The sequence below is a fragment of the Malaya genurostris genome, chromosome 3 (assembly GCF_030247185.1).
Source record: "Malaya genurostris strain Urasoe2022 chromosome 3, Malgen_1.1, whole genome shotgun sequence".
Classification (NCBI taxonomy): domain Eukaryota; kingdom Metazoa; phylum Arthropoda; class Insecta; order Diptera; family Culicidae; genus Malaya; species Malaya genurostris.
In genome coordinates, this window is record NC_080572.1 from 22,563,490 (window position 1) to 22,584,051 (window position 20,562).

General features: G+C 34.8%; 1 protein-coding gene across 1 annotated transcript in view; it reads right to left on the reverse strand.

Annotated features, from left to right (window-relative positions):
• Positions 1-15,246: 15,246 nt before the first annotated feature.
• Positions 15,247-20,562, reverse strand: part of LOC131436128 (protein cortex) — a 147,379-nt gene continuing 142,063 nt past the window's right edge. The window contains exons 5-6 of the mRNA XM_058604633.1: positions 16,052-16,168; positions 15,247-15,866 (exon numbers count right to left, since the gene is read on the reverse strand). Of these exons, the coding sequence (XP_058460616.1) occupies positions 15,700-15,866; positions 16,052-16,168 (284 nt within the window). The 3' untranslated portion in view covers positions 15,247-15,699. The remainder of the gene's footprint in view (positions 15,867-16,051; positions 16,169-20,562) is intronic.

The following is a 20,562-nucleotide window of genomic DNA, read 5'->3' on the forward strand; positions in this document are numbered from 1 at the left end:
GTCGCCTACAAAGAAGTTTAAATATTTTCAGTGATTATCTGTCAAAATGGAAAATTAAACCAAATGCAGCAAAAATGCAATTAATTATTTTTCCTCATAAGCCAAGAGCTTCTTTTCTTAAACCAAACAATAATCACATTCTCAAACTGAATGGCTTGGAATTGATATGGTCTGATCAAGCTAAATACTTAGGTTTAACGTATGACAAAAAACTCACCTTCAAGGATCACATTGAAGGAATCCAGACAAAGTGTAATAAATATATTAAATGTTTATATCCTCTTATAAACAGAAATTCTAAGCTCTGTTTAATGAACAAATTATCAATTTATAAACAAATTTTCAGACCAGCGATGCTTTATGCAGTACGAATTTGGTCAAGTTGTTGTTCAACCAGGAAGAAAACGCTTTAAAGGACTCAGAATAAAATTCTGAAAATGATCTTGAAGCGTCCTCCCTGGTTTAGTACAAATGAGTTACACAGACTCACAAATATGGATCCGTTAGATGTAATGTCACATAATATTATAAGCAAATTTCGACAAAAATCGATGCAATTTTCAATTGAATCGATTCGCTCTCTGTATTAGTTAGTAAGTTAGTATATAAACTCCTTTTTTTTCATTACACAATATAAGTAGGTTTACAATTTTCCCTACACAAAAATCGCAGAATTGCGGAAGCAAATGATGTCTTCATGGTGACAACCAAGTCATGTATATAATAGGGCTGAAAAGTCACCACTTGTGGTTGAAAACCCTTAATAATTTAATTTTAACTCATATTCCAATAAATAGTTATTAAAAAAACAGCTGTACGAATCGGCGTTTCTATTAGCTAATATTCGGATCTTGATTCATTTTTCAATTTTAATTGGAACGGTTCATAAACATGAAGTAGTTTGGAGGAGTATAGCGGAATTTTGAATTTTTAATCAATTTAGCAATCACGTGGAAAATCATTCAATACAATATTTACATTGTATGCAAAACTGTTTTGCATAAGAACGCAGGTTCGAGTTCTGTCTCAGAGCTTTTTTTTTCATTTTTTCTGTTAAATTCTAATTCATTTGACTTCTCCAATATATGTTTCCGCTCAGTCATTGCAAATGCTCAAAATTTTATTATAAATTAAACTACATCTCTCTAACTTGTAATGTTGAAATGAAATTGAATTGATTTTTTAAAAGAGGCAACCAAGACTGAACAACTAAGATTTCTGAATAACCGTTGTCTTCGCTGTGGTAGCTGGTTTCGTAAAGAAAACAATAAAATTCACTTTGGTTCTTTCAGTCTTTCTCTATAGAAAGGTAATAGAAATAGTGGAAAATTGATTTTCGAATGGAGTCTTAAAGATAGTGTTATATACCATTCGAATTTTTTATCACTCAATTTTCTCCAAGATGGCGGACCGATTTCAAAAAAAAACTTCGGCTTTCTTCATAGCTATAGTTGGGCCATTGATCAAGTTCGAAGATCAAATGGCAGTGATTTTTGATTCCGGAGATATAATGGTATAAGTGACTTAACCGACAAAACGCGTCATTTTGTTTCTTGCTCACTTTGGTCGTAGATGACTGAACCGATTTCAACAAGATTAGGCTCGTTTGGAAACTACTATTGGTTCAGAAAGCAGGTTTGAAGCTCAAATGGCTATCACTTGCGGTTCAGGTGAGTAATGGTATAAGTGATGTAAACGTCAAAGCTCATTACCGCTCAATTTTCTCGGATGTAGAAACCGATATCAATAATTTTAGGCTCGTTCGAGACTAAAATTAGGTTATGGATCGTTCGATTAAAATTGGGTTGTGCATCGATCTCATGGATGACACTTCAAATTTCGGAGATATAATCGTACAAGTGCCGCTGCTACGTTTGATTTGAGAAATGTTGCAGAATATGTGACATCAACGCTGAAGCATGCTTTTGTCAACAGCCCGAATGAATTGGTGTCAAACAGGAGCCTAAATAAGCGTCAGAAATTATCGTAACAAACAAGGCAAACATATTTAAATGAGACTGTGTCGTTAACAAGGGAAAAGCACTATCATGCCACTAGGTGGATTAAGAATAGGTTTTTGAATTATCTTTTTGACGAGTTTATATTACATGGCTTTAGTCTTATACCTGAACTGAATGAACAAAAAGATAGTTTTAACATGGATGTGCATGAATGTCGATTCGCAACGGTAATTGAGCTCAGATTTTCTCATCAATATTTCCTACTAACATAGGCTACTTCCTATCCAAGTCCTGGATGAATCTTAAAATCATCTAATAAGTCTTTTAAGTGACTATAAGCGTGCTATTGTGCTTTAATGCCAGAGAAGAGATAATAATCAAATCAGAACGTCATTATTAGCAGCAGAAGTCATGCTAACCTTTTACCCACATACTATATATTCGACGGACTAAATACTATAAACGAAATAATCGTATTTTTATGCCATATTTCGATACATTAAAATTCTTAAATGATGTTCTTGTGCAGATTGAACTCCCCAGTACATATCAATAAGTGGACATTAAAATAAACTTAAATACGTATTTATAAAAATAACAAAAATATTCATTTTGGCCCTTATTATGTGTGTCACTACACGGTGGAACCAAGTGAATTGAATGTAGGTCTTATCATCACGAAAGTCGTTTCATACAAAAAAGTTATTACTTAGATGAGCTTGTTGTTATTATGAACATCAAATCACCAACATTTTGTTGGAAAACATATTTTTTCACTACAGTGATTACTTCACTGAGCGTGACACTGGTAATAGGTGAAGTGATATGTGAGTGAGGTGAATGTGGAAGTGGATGTGAGAACGTTAATAAGGGCCTTATAGGGAAATGTCTTTAGGGTTGGGCATCTATCTAGGTTGGGCCATTGCTTTTTCTTTTATATGACACGTGCTGCCATCAGTGTTATATCGTGAAAGTATTATTCTCAATGACAATGACTTTTCAGTGCATTTTTTGACACGGAGAATGTTTTGTTAAAGTTTTGTGCATTTGTATTGCAACACTGTACCTTACGATCAAAAAAGAACCGGAATTTTATTAAAAAACCTGTTTTAATCAACCTAGTGGTGTAATGATGCCTTTCTCATGTATAATATTGTGGTATTCTATTCAAAATTTTTCTCTTCGATTTTCGAAAGGAACCAAGGAGTTACTAGTAAAACATACAGAATAAAACAGTGCTTTGATTTGAAAACGAAGTGAGTTCACTATTATATGCTTTTCCGGCACCGGAACCCGAGAACCGGTACAATAAAAGTCGGTTCGTACGGCCACCAACTAATATGACATACAAATTCTACTAGTACGCACTCTAAATTACGATTTAAATGTTTGTCGCATTCGAAAATATGCAGTAATTTTTGGTAGGACAATAAGACCTTTCAATTGACCCTAAGATTGGGAATAACGATTTAGAGTCCAGTTTATGACATTTTTTACGGGTTTTGTTCCGCCAGTTTAAGTGACGGTGTAAAATATTGAACACACTTTACCCTATAACTCCGGAACCGGAAGTCCTTATGGGACCGGAAGACCTTTCATTTGAATCTAAGTTTGTGAAAATCGATCAAACCATTGCTGAGAAAAGTGAGTGAGATCCATTTTGGTATATATGACCACTATTTCCGGTACTTCCGGAACCGGATACCGGGAACCAGGATAGCCTGAATCGGTTTGTTTAGTTGCCTACTGATAATGACTATCGATTTGTGTAGTTTTGAGGCCAGTTTAGAAATTTTTTTACGTTTTTTGTTTCGCCGGTTTAAGTGACGGTGTACAATATTGAACACACTTTACCCTATAACTTCGGAACCGGAATTCGGATCCGGATAAAATTCAGGAATTCCGTATGGGACCGGGAGACTTTTTATTTCAATCTAAGTTTGTGGAAATCGGTCAAACCATCGCTGAGAAAAGTGAGTGAGATCCATTTTGGTATATATGACCACTATTTCCGGTACTTCCGGAACTGGATATTGGGAACCAGGATAGCCGGAATCGGTTTGTTTAGTTGCCTACTGATAATGACTATCAATTTGTGAAGTTTGGACACCACATTAGAAAATTTTTTACGTGTTTTGTTTCGCCGGTTTAAGTGACGGTGTACAATATTGAACACACTTTACCCTATAACTCCTGAACCGGAAGTCGGATCCGGATAAAATTCAGGAATCCCGTATGGGACCGGAAGACCTTTTATTTGAATCTAAGTTTGTCAAAATCGGTTCAGCCATCTCCATGAAAACCTAGTGAGAGTATTTGACACATACACACATACACACACACACACACACACACACACACACACACACACACACACACACACACACACACACACACACACACACACACAGACATTGCACAGCTCGATAAACACTTGGCCCTCTCTAGTCGGTTTTTCAAGTGATTGCATAACCTTTCTATATGAGAAAGGCAAAACGCAACAGTTCAATTTTTAATAAATTTTTTTATTATCGCCTTCAAAGTACACCCTCCTGCGGCAATACACGCATGCCAACGCTTGATCCAATTTTCCATACAAGTTTTATAGGCCGCCGAAGGTATGGCCTTTAGTTCACGCAGCGAATTCTCTTTTAAGGTCTCTTTGGCTTAAAAACGCATTTGAGGAGATCCCTTTTTTCTGGTTTGGTTTGGGATGAAAGTTCCTAAGGTCGAGGAGCAAGTTTTAATTATGCGTTGAACAAAAATATCATTGTTTTTCAACAGGAGGATGCCCAAAGATTGTCCGAAACTGAGAAAAAAATCATTGTTGATCAATAACATACGTCGGTATTCTAGAAGTTTACATAAAACTCCTTCAAGCTGTTTAAAATAACTATTTTGTCGTTCCAAATCTATATACAGAAACCTATCACATTCGACTACGGTGTCTTCTACAAGTTTCTCAAAGTGTTTGTTTATTTACTCTGGGCCTCCTTAGTGGCAACAAAATGGTGCAATGGTTTTGTACGCTATGAATCGGCTGCGAAGTCTGCTGAAACAAAAGGTCAAATTCCACGGAAGGAATGAAATATCAAATGTATCTATATAATTTTACTGTGATATTGCACAATAGACTGAAACGGAGTTATTAGTTTTGATTGAGTCCTATAATTGCAAGTTGAGTAATTAGCGAAATATTATTCTGGTTTGATTTAATAGATGACTTTAGGTACCTGAAATGAATGCATATATTCAGAAGTTATTGGGATACGGTAAAATTATTACAATTATGAGTGCCGTAAGAGGTAACAATTTTACCTCTTTTCAATTTGATGAAAATTCGTTTCAATTTTTTCAAGGAAAATTATAAATGGAAAACTATTATTCGCCGATACATCACTTATCTTTCTACCTGTGATAGGAAGGCATGGTCCAGAAAGGTACATTTGACTTACGCGTGCTTTTCTGCTTCTAAGGCGAACATTGAAACTCATCAAATGATTTGTAGACAGGCGTAGTTCAATTAAAAGCTCTGATATCGTGATACTCCGCAGGTTCCTTCAAGCCTTCTGGCACGATCGGCCACTGCCATACGGCCAAGGTATATATTCGCACTTCGAGATTGGCGTACATAGCTTAGGGAGCTTCGTTTCATCCACCCAGGATGCAATATTGGAGCACCGCTCTAAACTTATGTGCTGTACAGTTCCTGCAGAAAACTATCCACAATGTATAAAACGAACCATAATGCAACAGGTGCTTATTGCTTGAATTCCTGGCCCGAGAAAGACCGTAAAAAAGATGAAAAGCTATTTCATTGAGCAGATTCTTACCGCCACCAGCATATTTGGAAGGGTAGTATAGGGTAAAATGTTCAAAGGTTTAATATTTTTAAACAAAAATCCCCTTGCTCAGGACCAAGGTTATAAGCTCGGTTATCGACACACACAAAAAAATCTTCGCAAGTTGTTAATTTCCAATACGCTTACGTGCTTTCTGCTCCAGCACTAAAAGAGATTATAAATCCGTAATACCAAGGTAAACAGGAAATTTTCAAGATTAGAAGCAATCTCTACAATATTTAGCAAGAAAAGTACATGTGTCATAATACGTTCAGTATAAATTTATGTGTAATTGAGTACGGGGAGGATCTGTGACTTTGACTTACTTTGTCCTACTACAGAAATTCCTAAAAGTATTTCTACCGTGGCTACTCAACGCTAACGACTGCAAATGGCTAAGAAAAACCATCATGAACAAACAATTTTTATCGATTTGGTAATCTTAGTAATGCAATTATTCCGAAAACCCGAAAGAAGCATTTCGTTAAAAATGAAGCTGCCATACAAGCAAGCACTAAAAAATTAGGTCTCCGGAAACAGAGACTTGCGTAGTTCAACAACCAACACTGCTGCTACTACGCAACTGAAAACCCACAAGTAATTCACTTTATGTCCAATGTACTCCTCTATATGATCAAAGAGTGACCGTTGGGGGTACTATTACCAAAGATAAATTCAAGATAGAATGGTCTTCAATTTCTGATGTATCAGTTAAATAGGACCCCTTGATCAAATCGGTTCACTGTTAGCATAAGTCAAATAAACATAGATTTCCCATTGTACGGAGACACTAACAGAGCTTCTAGTGAGAAATGGTTGTACTTTTTTCCTTTAGCTACTGTGGCTGTGTTAAATGCGCAGGCAAACTTGTGCTTGCATTTTAGGAGCGTTTACGCACCCATTTAACAACAGACGGTGCTTTTGGTGTCACGGGTTGCTCAACTACATTACTATTATACTGGGGAATCTAGGTTTATTTTATTTATGCTGTCAGTCTGCTTGCTGCATGCGTCGTAACTATGACAATGCTTGTTTATGTTTGGGAAAATATTGCTGCATATCCAGTGTTTCTCAAAACAACTAAAGTAGTAAAAATTATTGCTTAGAATTTAAATAGTTTGTGTTTGTTTTATCCCACGAAGCATTAAAGTCACTGGAAGTAACAAATCGTTTCATGGCAGTTCATCTGAACGTGTCGACGTATACTAACAAAGGGTCAATAAAATTACACTATTACTGAGCGCACTGATTCACGATTACTGACCCAACATTTTTCAATGGATCGTATTGGACATTGTAATCTTGAGTTTACCTTTGCTATTACTGCGAAATGAGTGATTGAATCGATTTGGTCTTTGATTGAGAAAGAACCATCAAAGACACCAATTGTGCTCAGAAAGCCAACCCGTACCTCCTGGTTCCTACATGATAGCGCGCCATGCCATACTGCAGTCGTAACGATGAATTTTTGAAGGATATTCTTCCAAGGTCACAATATATTCAAAAATTCAATTCAATGACTAAAAAATGTAACAATAAGACGATCTTGGATTGTGATGGAAAATGCTGATCCAGTAGTGACTGGATCAAAATAGATGCCCGTGAAAAAAACATGGAACTTGAAAAATGACATGGGTCAGACATAGATCACCTTGTGTTATGAATCATGTAACCCCTTTCGACCTCAGAGCCTGTTATTGGATTTCACCCGGATCGAACTTTCGGTTTGAAAGTAACGTGGTAAAATGTGCTAACAAGTGCACTCGATTTGCTCAGAGACCGCATAACCGATTTTTTTCAACTCCGATTCAAATGAAACACACTTTAGTCCAATACCCTGCTATTGAATTTAAGGATCAAACATAAACAAAGTTTCCTGGTGTTAGAAATTTGTATATTACATACTTCATGTCTGATACGTATGTCATATCTCCACACCCCACACCACAAAAATGAAGATGGTACAATTTTTTGAACTTAGAATGGATAGTATGGATATCAATGGATACAATCAAAGTTGTTTTTAAGTGATGAAGGTGAAGGTTATAGGTAACAATAGTCGTAGATCTTGCGCTGAACAAAACAGAATATTGTAGATTATTTCTTGGAAAAAATATTGATAAATTTTGAAATGATCACCTTGGGCCAATAATATTAAATAACGCATTCTAGAATGTTGATGTAAGGAATCTGCTTTGAAAATATGATATACGAAATATCATTAAAAATATCATTAAATTCCCGTTCCACACTACTCATTTTACTCTATCACAAGCGCAGTCAGTTTGTTCATATCTAAATTTATATATAAACAGGTTTATGTATTATCTTACACCTGAAGAAAAACGTTCAGGATAATTTGACAAGAAAGGTTCAGCTACCTGCTGATAACTTTGGTGGTATGATACTTTTTTCCATTACAGCATGGGGTATTTACACTCATGTGATGCAGCCGGTACTACTCCTGTTGATTCCACCGAATTTACATGTTCAGTTCAACCAGTTTAATAAAGACGCATTTACAATTTATTTTCAAACATTTTATTTTTTCAATAATATATGTTCAAACAAATGTAAAGCATTGTTTCATATTCAAATATGAATTTTGATAAATATTTCGTCGATGTTCGATGGAAAATTGCATACAGTATTAGTTTTTGATTTGTTGTTACATATTAGAAAGTTTAACTACACTGCTTCAAGGCATTTGTATTGGATTGTGCTATACAAAATAAACAAATCTGTTTTGAGAAAAAGCAGTTATCCGAAAGAATGTAAAGTTTTTCAACAACATACCGTATTTATTGCCTTCGACTTTTTCGAGCAAAGGTTTCTATTTCGCTGGAATTTTAATAAAAGAATATATATATATATATATATATATATATATATATATATATATATATATATATATATATATATATATATATATATATATATATATATATATATATATATATATATATATATATACATATATATATATATATATATATATATATATATATATATATATATATATATATATATATATATATATATATATATATATATATATATATATATATATATATATAATCTTCGAGAGAAAATCCATATAGAAATGTGTTAGTTGCTGATGGAATGTATGGTAGTGTAAGGGAACTGAAACCAAATTATTTTTTACTAGCAGTTTTCAGCAAAATTGAAAAGGTTTCGTTCAAAGTTTATATTTTTCTTGAATTGGCATTATAAGCAGAAACGACTGATTTGTTTCATTTTCAACTATATGAACGGGGAAATATGTGCAAAAAACTGAAAAATGTGCACTCGATTTTCTCAAAGTCTACGGTCTAATTTACACAGCTTTTAGTGCAAATGAAAGGACAAACGGGTTTGTCGGATCTTATAAAAATAATCGTGCACTCCAAACCGAAAATTCTCAGATACGACTAGTCCGATAGTCACAAACTTAAATTGAAATGATTGTTATTATTTTCCTATAGAGAAGTTTAGATTTTTGTCCCGATCTTCGTCCGGTATCGGATATACAGAATTAAATGTGTATGAAATTGCAACCCGTCATTTAGAGCGATAATGTAAAAAAAACCTGTTTTAATCCACCTAGTGGTGTAATGATGCCTTTCTCATATCAATCATACTATCATATATAATACTGTGGTATTTTTCCAAATAACTTTCTTCGATTCTTAAAAGAATAACCGAAATCGGTTTGTTTGACCGTTTACTGATAAAAACTATCAATTGGAAAAGATTTCAGATCGATTTAGAAATTTTTCTAAGGTTTTTCCCCATTTTAAGTGATGGTATACAATTTTTAACACACTTTACCCTACATTTCCGTATCCGGAAGTCGGATCCGCATGAAATTCAGGAATTACGCTTGGGACCACAGGACCTTTCATTTGAACCTAAGTTTGTGAAAATCGGTCGCGACATCTATGAGAAAAGTTAAAACACATATTTTCTTTTTTTTTTGCACATTTTACCCTATAACTCCCGAATCGGAAGTCGGATCCAAATAATATTCAGGAATTTTTTATGAGACCTCAAGACCTTTCATTTGAACCTAAGTTTGTGAGAATCGGTTCAGTCATCTCTGAGAAAAGTTAGTGCACTTATTTTTTAAATTATAGGTGCTTTACATAACACACATACTTTATATGAAGGAAATTTCTGAATGATTCCTAAATGTATGGTATATTTATAATTAATGAAGCATTGATGAAGATGTTGTATGAATACAAATAGATACATTTATTTCCAAAAAAAATTTTAAAAAAATTCAATAGTTTTGCATTAATTGTGCAAAACTGGTATACATGTTAAGTTGATGTTAGCGTGTTATCAATAGAAACATAATTGCAGAGATCTAGAGCAACTGTTACTTATCGAGCTGATGAGATATTATTTGTTTATTACGTTGTAAATATTTTCTAAATATTTCTCTATTTATCGAATAGTTATCGTCTTTAGAAATATACGAAATTTGTTGTGAATCAGTTATTGTCTGAGCTCTAATGTCCAGAAATTTTTTCATCGTTTGATCCAAACATCTATATTGGAAGATCTAATAAATTTTCACAACCAGTCGAAACGTATCCAAAAACTATTATTACATGGTTATAAAAGCTATTACAAATATTTCAGAAGTAATTACATAAAAATTGAACAATACCTGGAAGCTTAATGGAGTTAGTTTTTGCCATTTCCCGGGTTAGCGGTTCAATGCATAGGACGCTGGTCTTACAAGCCAGTTGTCGTATGTTCGAGCCCCGACCTGGAAGGATTCTTAGTGTCAGTAGGATCCATAGTACTAGCCATGCAATAATTCTGTACGCTAAGAATCGGCTGCGAAGTCTGTTGAAACAGAAAGGCCAAATTCCACAAAAGGAATGTAATGCCAGGACTTTGCTTTTTTTTGCCATTCTCAATTGAAGAAATTTAGATCTGCTGGAAAACTTGAATTTTGATCGGATCCTCGGAGACATCGACTGATTCGACTCAACTCGACGAGATAGCAAAATATATGTGTGTGCATGTATGTTTTCCTTTTTTACGCTCCGCTTCATATGCGCTCGAAATTCTTGCAGGTAGCTGAACCGATTCCAATAATCTTAGGCCTATTTAAAAACTATTAGATTATTTTCTTTAATTCAACAATATATTTAAGTGCTTTAGCTCTATGATGCCGAGGGTAAACCTATTAGATCATTGAGTAAGTTCGAAAAATATAAGGCACCTATAGCTTATTCTTAAAAGAAGAAAATAAAACGTATGATGCACGATGGTCGCATGATACACACGACGAAACAAGCCGGATTATGGAGTCAAAAAAACGTGCGAACTCACGTCTCATCATACTAACTTAATATATGTTCCAACGTCCGTTTTCGGTAGCCTAAGTCATGCGACACATTCGCATTGACAGGATTTGGTTGCTGATTATCGCAACTACATATGACAACGAAAAATAGATACAGTACAAACTACCTTTTGGTTTTTTCAGTATGCATCTCAACCAGAGGAATAGTTGAACATTTTGTCACGACAGTGTATTTTGGCAGAACTAATTATTATGACCTTGAAATAAAATATCCATTAGATTTAACAAAAATTATTATGATTATGATGCATGAAAAACCAATATTGATCACAAAAAAACGTATTCTTAATCCACCTAGTGTTGTGATAATGCCTTTCTCTTTCATCGAGACAGTCTCATCAAAATATTTTTTTACCTTTTTGTTGAGATAATTGCTGACTCTAATTTCGGCTCATTAATGACACCCACTTATTTGGATTGATTCGAGTAATTCACAAAAGCATGCTCCAGCGTTTATGTTTATTTCTCAAACCAAGCTTTTAATTATTGCGTTGCCTTTTTGTATAGTGATGCCAATAAAAATCCCTTCTTGATCCACCCGGTGGAATAAAAATAGTCTCTGCCATGCAAATAGTCTCATATATATATATATATATATATATATATATATATATATATATATATATATATATATATATATATATATATATATATATATATATATATATATATATATATATATATATATATGTATATATATATATATATATATATATATATATATATATATATATATATATATATATATATATATATATATATATATATATATATATATATATATATATATATATATATATATATATATATATATATATATATATATATATATATCTATATATATACATGTTTCGTGATATTAGAAACAAATTTGTTCAATGTTCGACGATTATTCGTGACAAGAATCCCCCAGAGCATTCTTACGGGATAAAGATCCTCGTTAAGCTAATCTACTGCATGAAATTGATATGATATATTTTTTTAAATATTAAATGTTTTATTGAGCCATTACTTTCATTGTAGCCGGAATGTCATTTTCTGCGAAAAATCTAACTATGTTCTCTATTGTAAGTAACATGGAAGTGCATCCATTATACGGCGTATATGTTTGGCAATATTTTCTTCATGCGACATATTTTTTTCTTATTTTACATTTCCAAGCCTATTAGTTCAACAGCCAACATAATGTTGAAATAAATAAATCAATGATAACGAGTTTTAACTGGAATGTTTATGTAATATTTAAAATTTCATTTTAATTAATTGCTTAAAATTTCACTCACATGCTTGAACACCGATAATTTCGGTAATTTGTTTCCAAAAGCGACGAAGATCTCGGTAATTTATAGTTTTCTCGAAACCGAAAATCTCGGTAAAAGCAAAATACCGAGAATTTCAGTTGTTTTAATGTTGCCGAGATGATTGCCGACCACTCGGCTGTTCAAAGCTCGGCAAAGTTTTGCAGAGATTCGGGATCAAAATCTAAGTGTGTAGATAGTTTTTGATATCACTTATCTCCTCAAAAAAAATACAAATCCTTCATCAAATTTACATGTTTTCCAGTTGCACGAGCAACTGGAGTCATTAGATGACTCCATTAGATTAGATTGACAAGTGTCTCATCGAGTTACAGTAAAAGCTAATTCACTGTTCGAAATCTCGGCAAACGGTTTTGCTAATCTCGGTATATTTATTATTTACTAACAAATTCAGTATAATATTAAGCCAAACTTCGGCAAAAGAATGCACTTTATTTACTCGTGGAACTGGAAAACATGTAAATTAGATGAAGGAAAAAGATTTGTATTTTTTGTGAAGAGATAAGTGAAATCAAAAACTATCAGTATATTATTTTAACGATTTTCGGAAAAGAGCATGTGGATTATTGAATGATCGGTGAAATGTTGTGTTGCCGATCTAATTCGGCATTTCATAATGCTGAGCTCGAGAAACGGTTTTAAGTGTGTATTACATGATATCTAAGGAACCAAAGATCACAACCATTTGATCTTTGAACTTGATCAATGGCTCAACAGTAGCTTTCAAACGAGCCTAAACTTGTTGAAATCAGTTCAGCTATCTCTGAGAAAATTGAGTAATAAAAGTATCTTCGAAAAGTGCACGCACATAAACACACTTATATGTACACATTTTCTTATCTCGTCAAACTGAGTCGATCGGTATATAACCTTATATGTCTCCGAACCTTCGTTCTCAAGTCGATTTTTTCAGTAATTTTAACATAATACCTTTCTACAGAGAAAGGTAAAACTATCTGAATTCGTTTTGACTTAGCTTCAAAATGCATATGATGGGAATGAAAGTTTGAATAATTATTGTATGCAGAAATTCAAAATACCAAAATATAACTGGTGCGCACGTTTTCAATGAGTACAATGATCAACTTCACTATGAATATCAAACTACACATTGATTTTGAGTTAGAGTAATGAGTTTAAACAAGTTTGAATTCTATGTTTTAGTTTTGATCATCGGATGCCAATCTCTGGTCATAAATATTAAATGGAAAAAAAACTTCACCAACGTTAACTTCACACAAACGTATATTTTTCTGCATCCAAGTGACTCCTGTGCACTGCACCACATAAAATATTTATTACTGGGAACTTGTATTGCAACCCTCGGTAAGTCGCACGAGTTCCGCTTCTTACACTTTCAACTATGTCTTCAACTTGTTCCTTGAAAACAAAAGTAATACGAAGTTAAAAACATAGTTTCATATCTGTTGTAAAAAGTATTACAGTAATGTTACTAACCGTGAAGTGACGTATAATGCTAGTGAATGGAGTTTAATGTGGTTTTACATGAGACGGAATAAGACTTGCAGTTATGACTTTAGTCAGTTATACTCTCTGTTGCTCTTCAAGCACTTCCAAACTATAGAAAACAATAATTTCCTAATATTTCGACATTGTCACAAAAACGATTGATAAACGTTTGACTCTAAATTGCCCCACCTCAGCCAACCATACAAGCAGCATTTCTAAGAGATGAACAAAAAAGGAGGCAAAATGGTGCAGATAAAATGAATTGGTAGGTCAATATCGTGACCTGCGGAAGGCTGAAGGCATAGCGAAACACTGCAAAACAATTCTGAATTTTACGCTCTGTGTAAAAGAGGTTCGCAGATCTCGCAGAATCATTTGCGAGATGCTGTGGTAATATTCATTAAAAAGAGTATATTCAAGAATGCGCTTCGCATGGAGATTGAAATGCACTTTTTACCGCGGAAGAGGAGTAAATTATGCTGTTTTGGCTTTGTACCGGTTAGGACAATAGAGTTAATAGTCAACTAGATCGGTAAAAGTAATCATCTTTGCAGCATAACCTATAGCCGTAGTTGTACAACGGTGAAATTTTAATTCACTCTGCTCTGTTTCTCAATATCGACGTATTTTATCAAGTCTACTTTTGCATACATTTGGAGCTTGCATTGGTTTATAAGAGAAGAAATACATGCTGACAGTAGATGATTTTGATATGATTAATTCCATCAACTAATTCCTTATGTTTAATGCATATAGGAAATGATGATAAACTGAGAAATGTGCTGCATAAATTGCACAAGAGGAGTGGTCCAGATGTAACACGGCTTCTGAACTGCGACAGGCACATATTTCAGGGGTAAAATTTTTATTGTTCGTCTGTCTGTCTTTTCTTTGAGGTATCTACTTAATCTACACAACTATTGCAGTTGTTTTCTTGAATTGAACTCCTCCTGAAATAATAGTTTGTGGTAACAATTTAGTTTAATAACAATCAAAATTACACACGCTGCTCAAGTTGTCTAGAAGCAAAACGCATTTAACACATAAAAGAAAAGTCCATCATAGCATCAACTATAGGAAAACAAAGTCAGCTTACCTTCCGTATGAAAGTCATCAATAAATGCAGCTGAACGAAAAGAAAAAAAACCGCCAATATAGAGTTCGCTTTGATGTAAAAAATGTATGCAGTTATGTAAATTTTCAACCTTTATATCATTTGTATGCAAATTTTCCTGTCGCTGACTGCTTCGAACAGAAAACATCTAGGCTGCCAGCACAAGTGAGGTGCAATATCTCCTATACGTTCGCGCGTGGGTGGCTTTCAATTAGAATTTATATTTTTTTAAATTTAATTACCTTCGCTGTGTTTCGAGTCCAGATTTCGCCGCTGCATATAAACAATCATGATGATTGGGGAAAGGATATGGTGACGGTAACGACGACGTCCAGTGTCGGGAGTCGAGTAGCTCGCATCTCGTAAGCAGCAGCAGTTTGGTATTAGTAGCCGATGCTGGTTCAGGAGGCCCCTCCCCGTATCCTCATGAAACGGTGAGAGCTCTAGGTGCTTCTGGGCGGGTTGCAGCATGTAAGCATGTCATATTTCATAGAAAAACAAACAACTGTGGAGGCCCTCGCGGCTGCACCTTGCGAGTTTGTGATTTTAGCTGTTCTACCTCCCTTCGTCGGTGACATGCATGTTGTTGCTTTGATTTTCTTGTGTACTAACGGATTGGTTTGTAAAGGAAGCTATAGTCGAAGCCACTCATCGGTTCCTTGTTGCGATTTCTCTGCTGGCTGGATGATAACGATCGCGAATTGTGCTTTTTGTTGGTGGGTGAGGTCCCGAAAAAGTTCCAAATAGTTAGAGCCTCATCATAACCGGCACTTGCTGAAATAAAACATACGCTCAGGAATCTCGACCCAAGCCAGGTAATGATGATATGTGACCATATGAGCAACACTATGGCCATTCATTGGCCTATATTTCCACCTATTTTTTGTGATTTCAGTTTTTGTACCGTATGTGTTGCGGTATTCAGTCAGTTGTTTTATGAAAAATAGCATATCTCTCACCTAACTGTTTGCAATCGGGACTCCAGAAAAGGTGCGCTACAACGTCCTCGTGATTCTCCATAACGTCCACGACGCGGTCCATTGAGGCAAGCACTAGCATGTCTGGTGATTTTCCAGCTGAGCGAAAGAAGACGTAAGCAAAACAAAAAAAAAAGATAAATCATTCCCTTGATATCGGCTGCAGAGATACATGTCGAAGGAATAATTTAGCATGCAATATTAAGCATCACGAAGGTTTGTATTTATACATCACAGAATTACGAAAGTTTTCGTTAATACATTATTATTAGAAAATCTAATTGCGAAAAACGAAAAAGAGAATAGATAAAAATCAATAAAAAATGTTATTTTGCATTGTTGTATCTCTCGTCCTTTCCTGAAACGTTCCGGCGGAAATCGCGATTTGTTGTTAAATTTTTGGATTATTAAATTTGGCTCAAATTTTGCATTGCATTCTTCATGACCCATTAAGATGCTTTGCATCATCAATTCACGATTTTGACTCTAGCTTTACATTTGTAAAAGCAGAAATTCCGTGGAAATTTTTAAAAACATATATTTCAAAAATGGTTGGTCTCAGGCACGTACCCAGAAGCCCTGGCCCCTTTTGAAATAAGAAAAAGAGACAAAAAAAATTGATGCGAAGTAAACAGTATCAAAATTAAATAACATGGAAGATAAATCCAGGGCAAAATAATCGACAATAATAATAAGATTAGATAAGAAAGTTATCCTACCGCTGGATCCCGCATATACTTATTTAGGAATAAAAATACAAACGCAAATGCACTTCGAGTACATGTTTGGCTGGATTCATTATTATACGCCAGAGAACAGAATGAATACCCAACAATGGACTGAGGTCGTACTTTGAAGCGGCACAAGTGCCTGGAAGGGAGGCCCAATGGGTCAGAAAGATTATGATGCTGGTTTTCCGGGATTGTCATAGTATACTATCGGAGGACTACCTCAATGCAAGTATTAGTGTGCATTAATGGAGCGATTAAAGACCGAGATCACTGTGAAAGGGCTTACATGAAGTACATGAGCATCGCTGGTTAAAATCAACGGTTTAGGGTTCCCATTACTTGCTCATTCACCTTGTTTAGCTGATTTGGCCTCCTCGAACTATTATCTGTTTCCACTTCAACTTCAAGTCATCTCTGAAAAATCGATGTGAGTTTTGTTTTGGTATTTTAGACCGCTACTTCCGGAACCTGATACCGAAGCCTGTATAGCTAAAGTAAGTTTGAACTTGAGCTTGAGCGACCACCCCTGAAATTGTACAGGGAATTTCTAGATGATTCGACCTGGAACTGATAAATCATCATTCAATGTACATCTTCTGGTGACCCCAGAACTCATCGGCGCCGGCCAGTCCCGAACGTAGATCGTCTAAGGAATGGGAAGGGATTGATAGTCCAACACTTGTTGTTATTAGAGGCCGTATATACTACTGCGCACTCCACAAGTGTCACGGAAAAAGAATATTTATTAGTAAAAATTTCAGTATTGGTATTATTCGCGCGCGACTCAGTATGATCCGGTTTCAAGATGCTCGGATGCACCACTAAACTCACCGACTTCCCGAGTGAACGTTTCAGTAATATCCTATATTGAAGTCCCGGGAAGTCTTGATTCACAGCTCTTATTCGAGGAAACAGAAGAAAAATTCGCAATACTATCGCGTAAAGAATAGAAACTTCCCTGTTTTTTTATAAATGAAATGACGTGATACAAAATAAACGAGTGAATAGGATTTAAACAAAATAGTTGATTCATTGCATTGACATATTCTAAACAGTTGTTATAAAATCATTTTAAATCACCAAATAAAGGTCAACAGATATCACGTGCGTCTTGATTCTGTATTATTTCCGCTTCATTATTTTATTATTTTAAATTTATTAAAATTATCAATTGGTTATATTGGTTGATTTGGGCAGTCGGCTACAGAGAAAAATATTAATTTTTCGTTCTAAATATTAATATCAAGTGTTTTTTTTACTATGTATTCAATATACAGATATATGTTATATTTGTTTTCAACTTTGTAATATCAACGGATTTGTGAAATAGTTGATTTTTATCATTCAATTTATAATCCTGAAAGACAATCAATAACATGGAAGAAGAAAACATTCCAAATAAAACTTTTCTGCGAAGCTAGACGGAAATTGATAGGTTGAATGAAGAGAAAATTTAGTAAAATAGAGTAATCAGAAGTGAAACATTGAAAATAACTGATAACTAAAAGGAAAAAGAAACTCCTGCAGTTGTCGCCTTTTACGACATGAAAGCAGGAACCCAGTGGATCTATTCTTGGTTCATTTTTTTCCGCCAAATTCCACACGGCATCTAGGTTGGTACTGTCCGGAGAGAGCTTGTAGGTACGTACTATCAATCTCCTAGTGGACCCCAGCACCTCCTGTACAGCAATAGTAAGTTTGTATGGCCATAAACTAATATGACCTACAAATTTAGAAGAGTTTTACGTTATCTACAAATCAAAGTAAGGAAGTACCACTTCTCAAAATCTATCACAAGTCTTGTGGATTATTGTGCTCTAGAAATGGACATTTAGCAGGTCTCAGACATGTGCGACTGAAATGGCATGACAGTAAACGTTAAGAATTGTAACACAATAATCTTCTCTCGGTTACAGTCACAAATTTTATTTAAATACTTCAAAATGATAGTTCCAGTGGAAAAATTCTACGTGTCTGTTAAGAACGCCGGTAAAGAGCGCACCGAAATTTATGTACATAAGCGATCTCCAGACACATTATTTTAAAGCAAAGTCCTGGCATTACTAAATGATTAAAAACACTTTACCCTATAAATCTGGAACCGGGAGTCAGACCCGGATGAAATTAAACAGCAACTTTTGAGACTATAGGAACTTTTATTTGAGCCTTAGTTTGTGGAAATCGATCAAATCATCTCTGTAAAAATGAGTGAGTGTCGTTTTAGAGTTCTAGACCACTATTTCCGGTACTTCTGGAACCGGGAACATGGAACTAGCATAGCCGAAGTCGGTTCGTTTAGTAAGTGGCTAATACAGCCTCGCAATACTATCAAAAACCCATTTATTAGATTCTTTAATTTCTTGTGTAATTTAGCATTAAGTTTTATAAAAATGTGCACCTCGTTTCACCATCGCTTGTGAAAAAATGCTCATGAAATTGAAAATTTTCACTAATCGCACTATAATGTCGGAACCAAAAGTCGGATCTGAATCAGTTTCATAAAGATTTTTTAAAGAATTTCAAGAACTTTTATTTGCTTTTCAGTTTGTGAAAATCGATTGAGAAATTTCCGAGAAAATTGAGTGCGCATGAAACTAAGGAAAATTGTGTGAGGCCTTGAGACATTTCATTTGAATCTAAGTTTGTGAACATTGGTTCATCAATCCCTGAGAATCGTGTGTGACTATTTTTTTCCTATTTTTGGTGCATATTACCCTGTAATTCCGGAACCGGAAGTCGGATAGGGATGAAATATAAAAGTAGTCTATAGGATCATAAGACCTTTCATTTGAATCTGAGTTTGTGAAAATCGGTTCAGCAATATCTGAGAAAATTAAGTGACATTATTTGTCACATACATACATACATACATACATACACACACAGACATTTTACGTACTCGACGAACTGAGTCGAATAGTATATGACACTCGGCCCTCCAGGCCTGGGTTGTGAATTGTGAATTAAGTGCATTCACTGAAGTTAATAATAACCAGAGAATTCAGCATCTCACATCTTATTAGCATTCGTGATGAAAGCTCCTAAAAGCGATTTTTCAATGGAAGAATTTCCGCCAGAACTTCAAGACTCATTGTATGTGCCGAATGCTTGCTGCGCGGTATCATGCTTTCTTGAAAATACCACCAGCTCTGTTTTCTCCGCAGAGAATTCGATACCCTGATGAACAGCCCAAACGGACAAGTTAGCTAAGGTATCTTGCAATAGTTTTTACAGAACAACAACTTTGGGTCCAGTAACTGAAACCATGTCATCTGCCAATTGGGGAGAAATCAGAGTGGACGCTACACACGACGCGAAGCGATGCAATGCGAACATTAAAGGATCTTAACTTCATTCATTTTTTTCAGCAATAAATTAGCATGTATTCTAGAGCAAACACAAAGCATTGCATAGTGACAAGCGATTTTCGGTGCGACAAACAACGAAGCCGCTGTGCTCAGTTTATTATGCACGTCACAGTAGAAGAAGATAGTTTGATTGATATCGAAGCTCTAATCGAATCAGTTTGGATAGAGGGTTCGAAAACATTAGATATTACTGGGAATTACAATCAATAAAAGTGCATAAAAAAAGTCTATGCTTTTTTAAATAAATTTCTAGATGAAAATGCTAAGAAAAAATGGAAACATCTACGCGACACTTTTGGTCGGGAGCTACAAGAGCTACTAAAATTTAGATCCATGGTTTCAGATGGTGAAGATCTATTCCTTGCAGTTGTTATTCGCATTGAAAATACCCCCG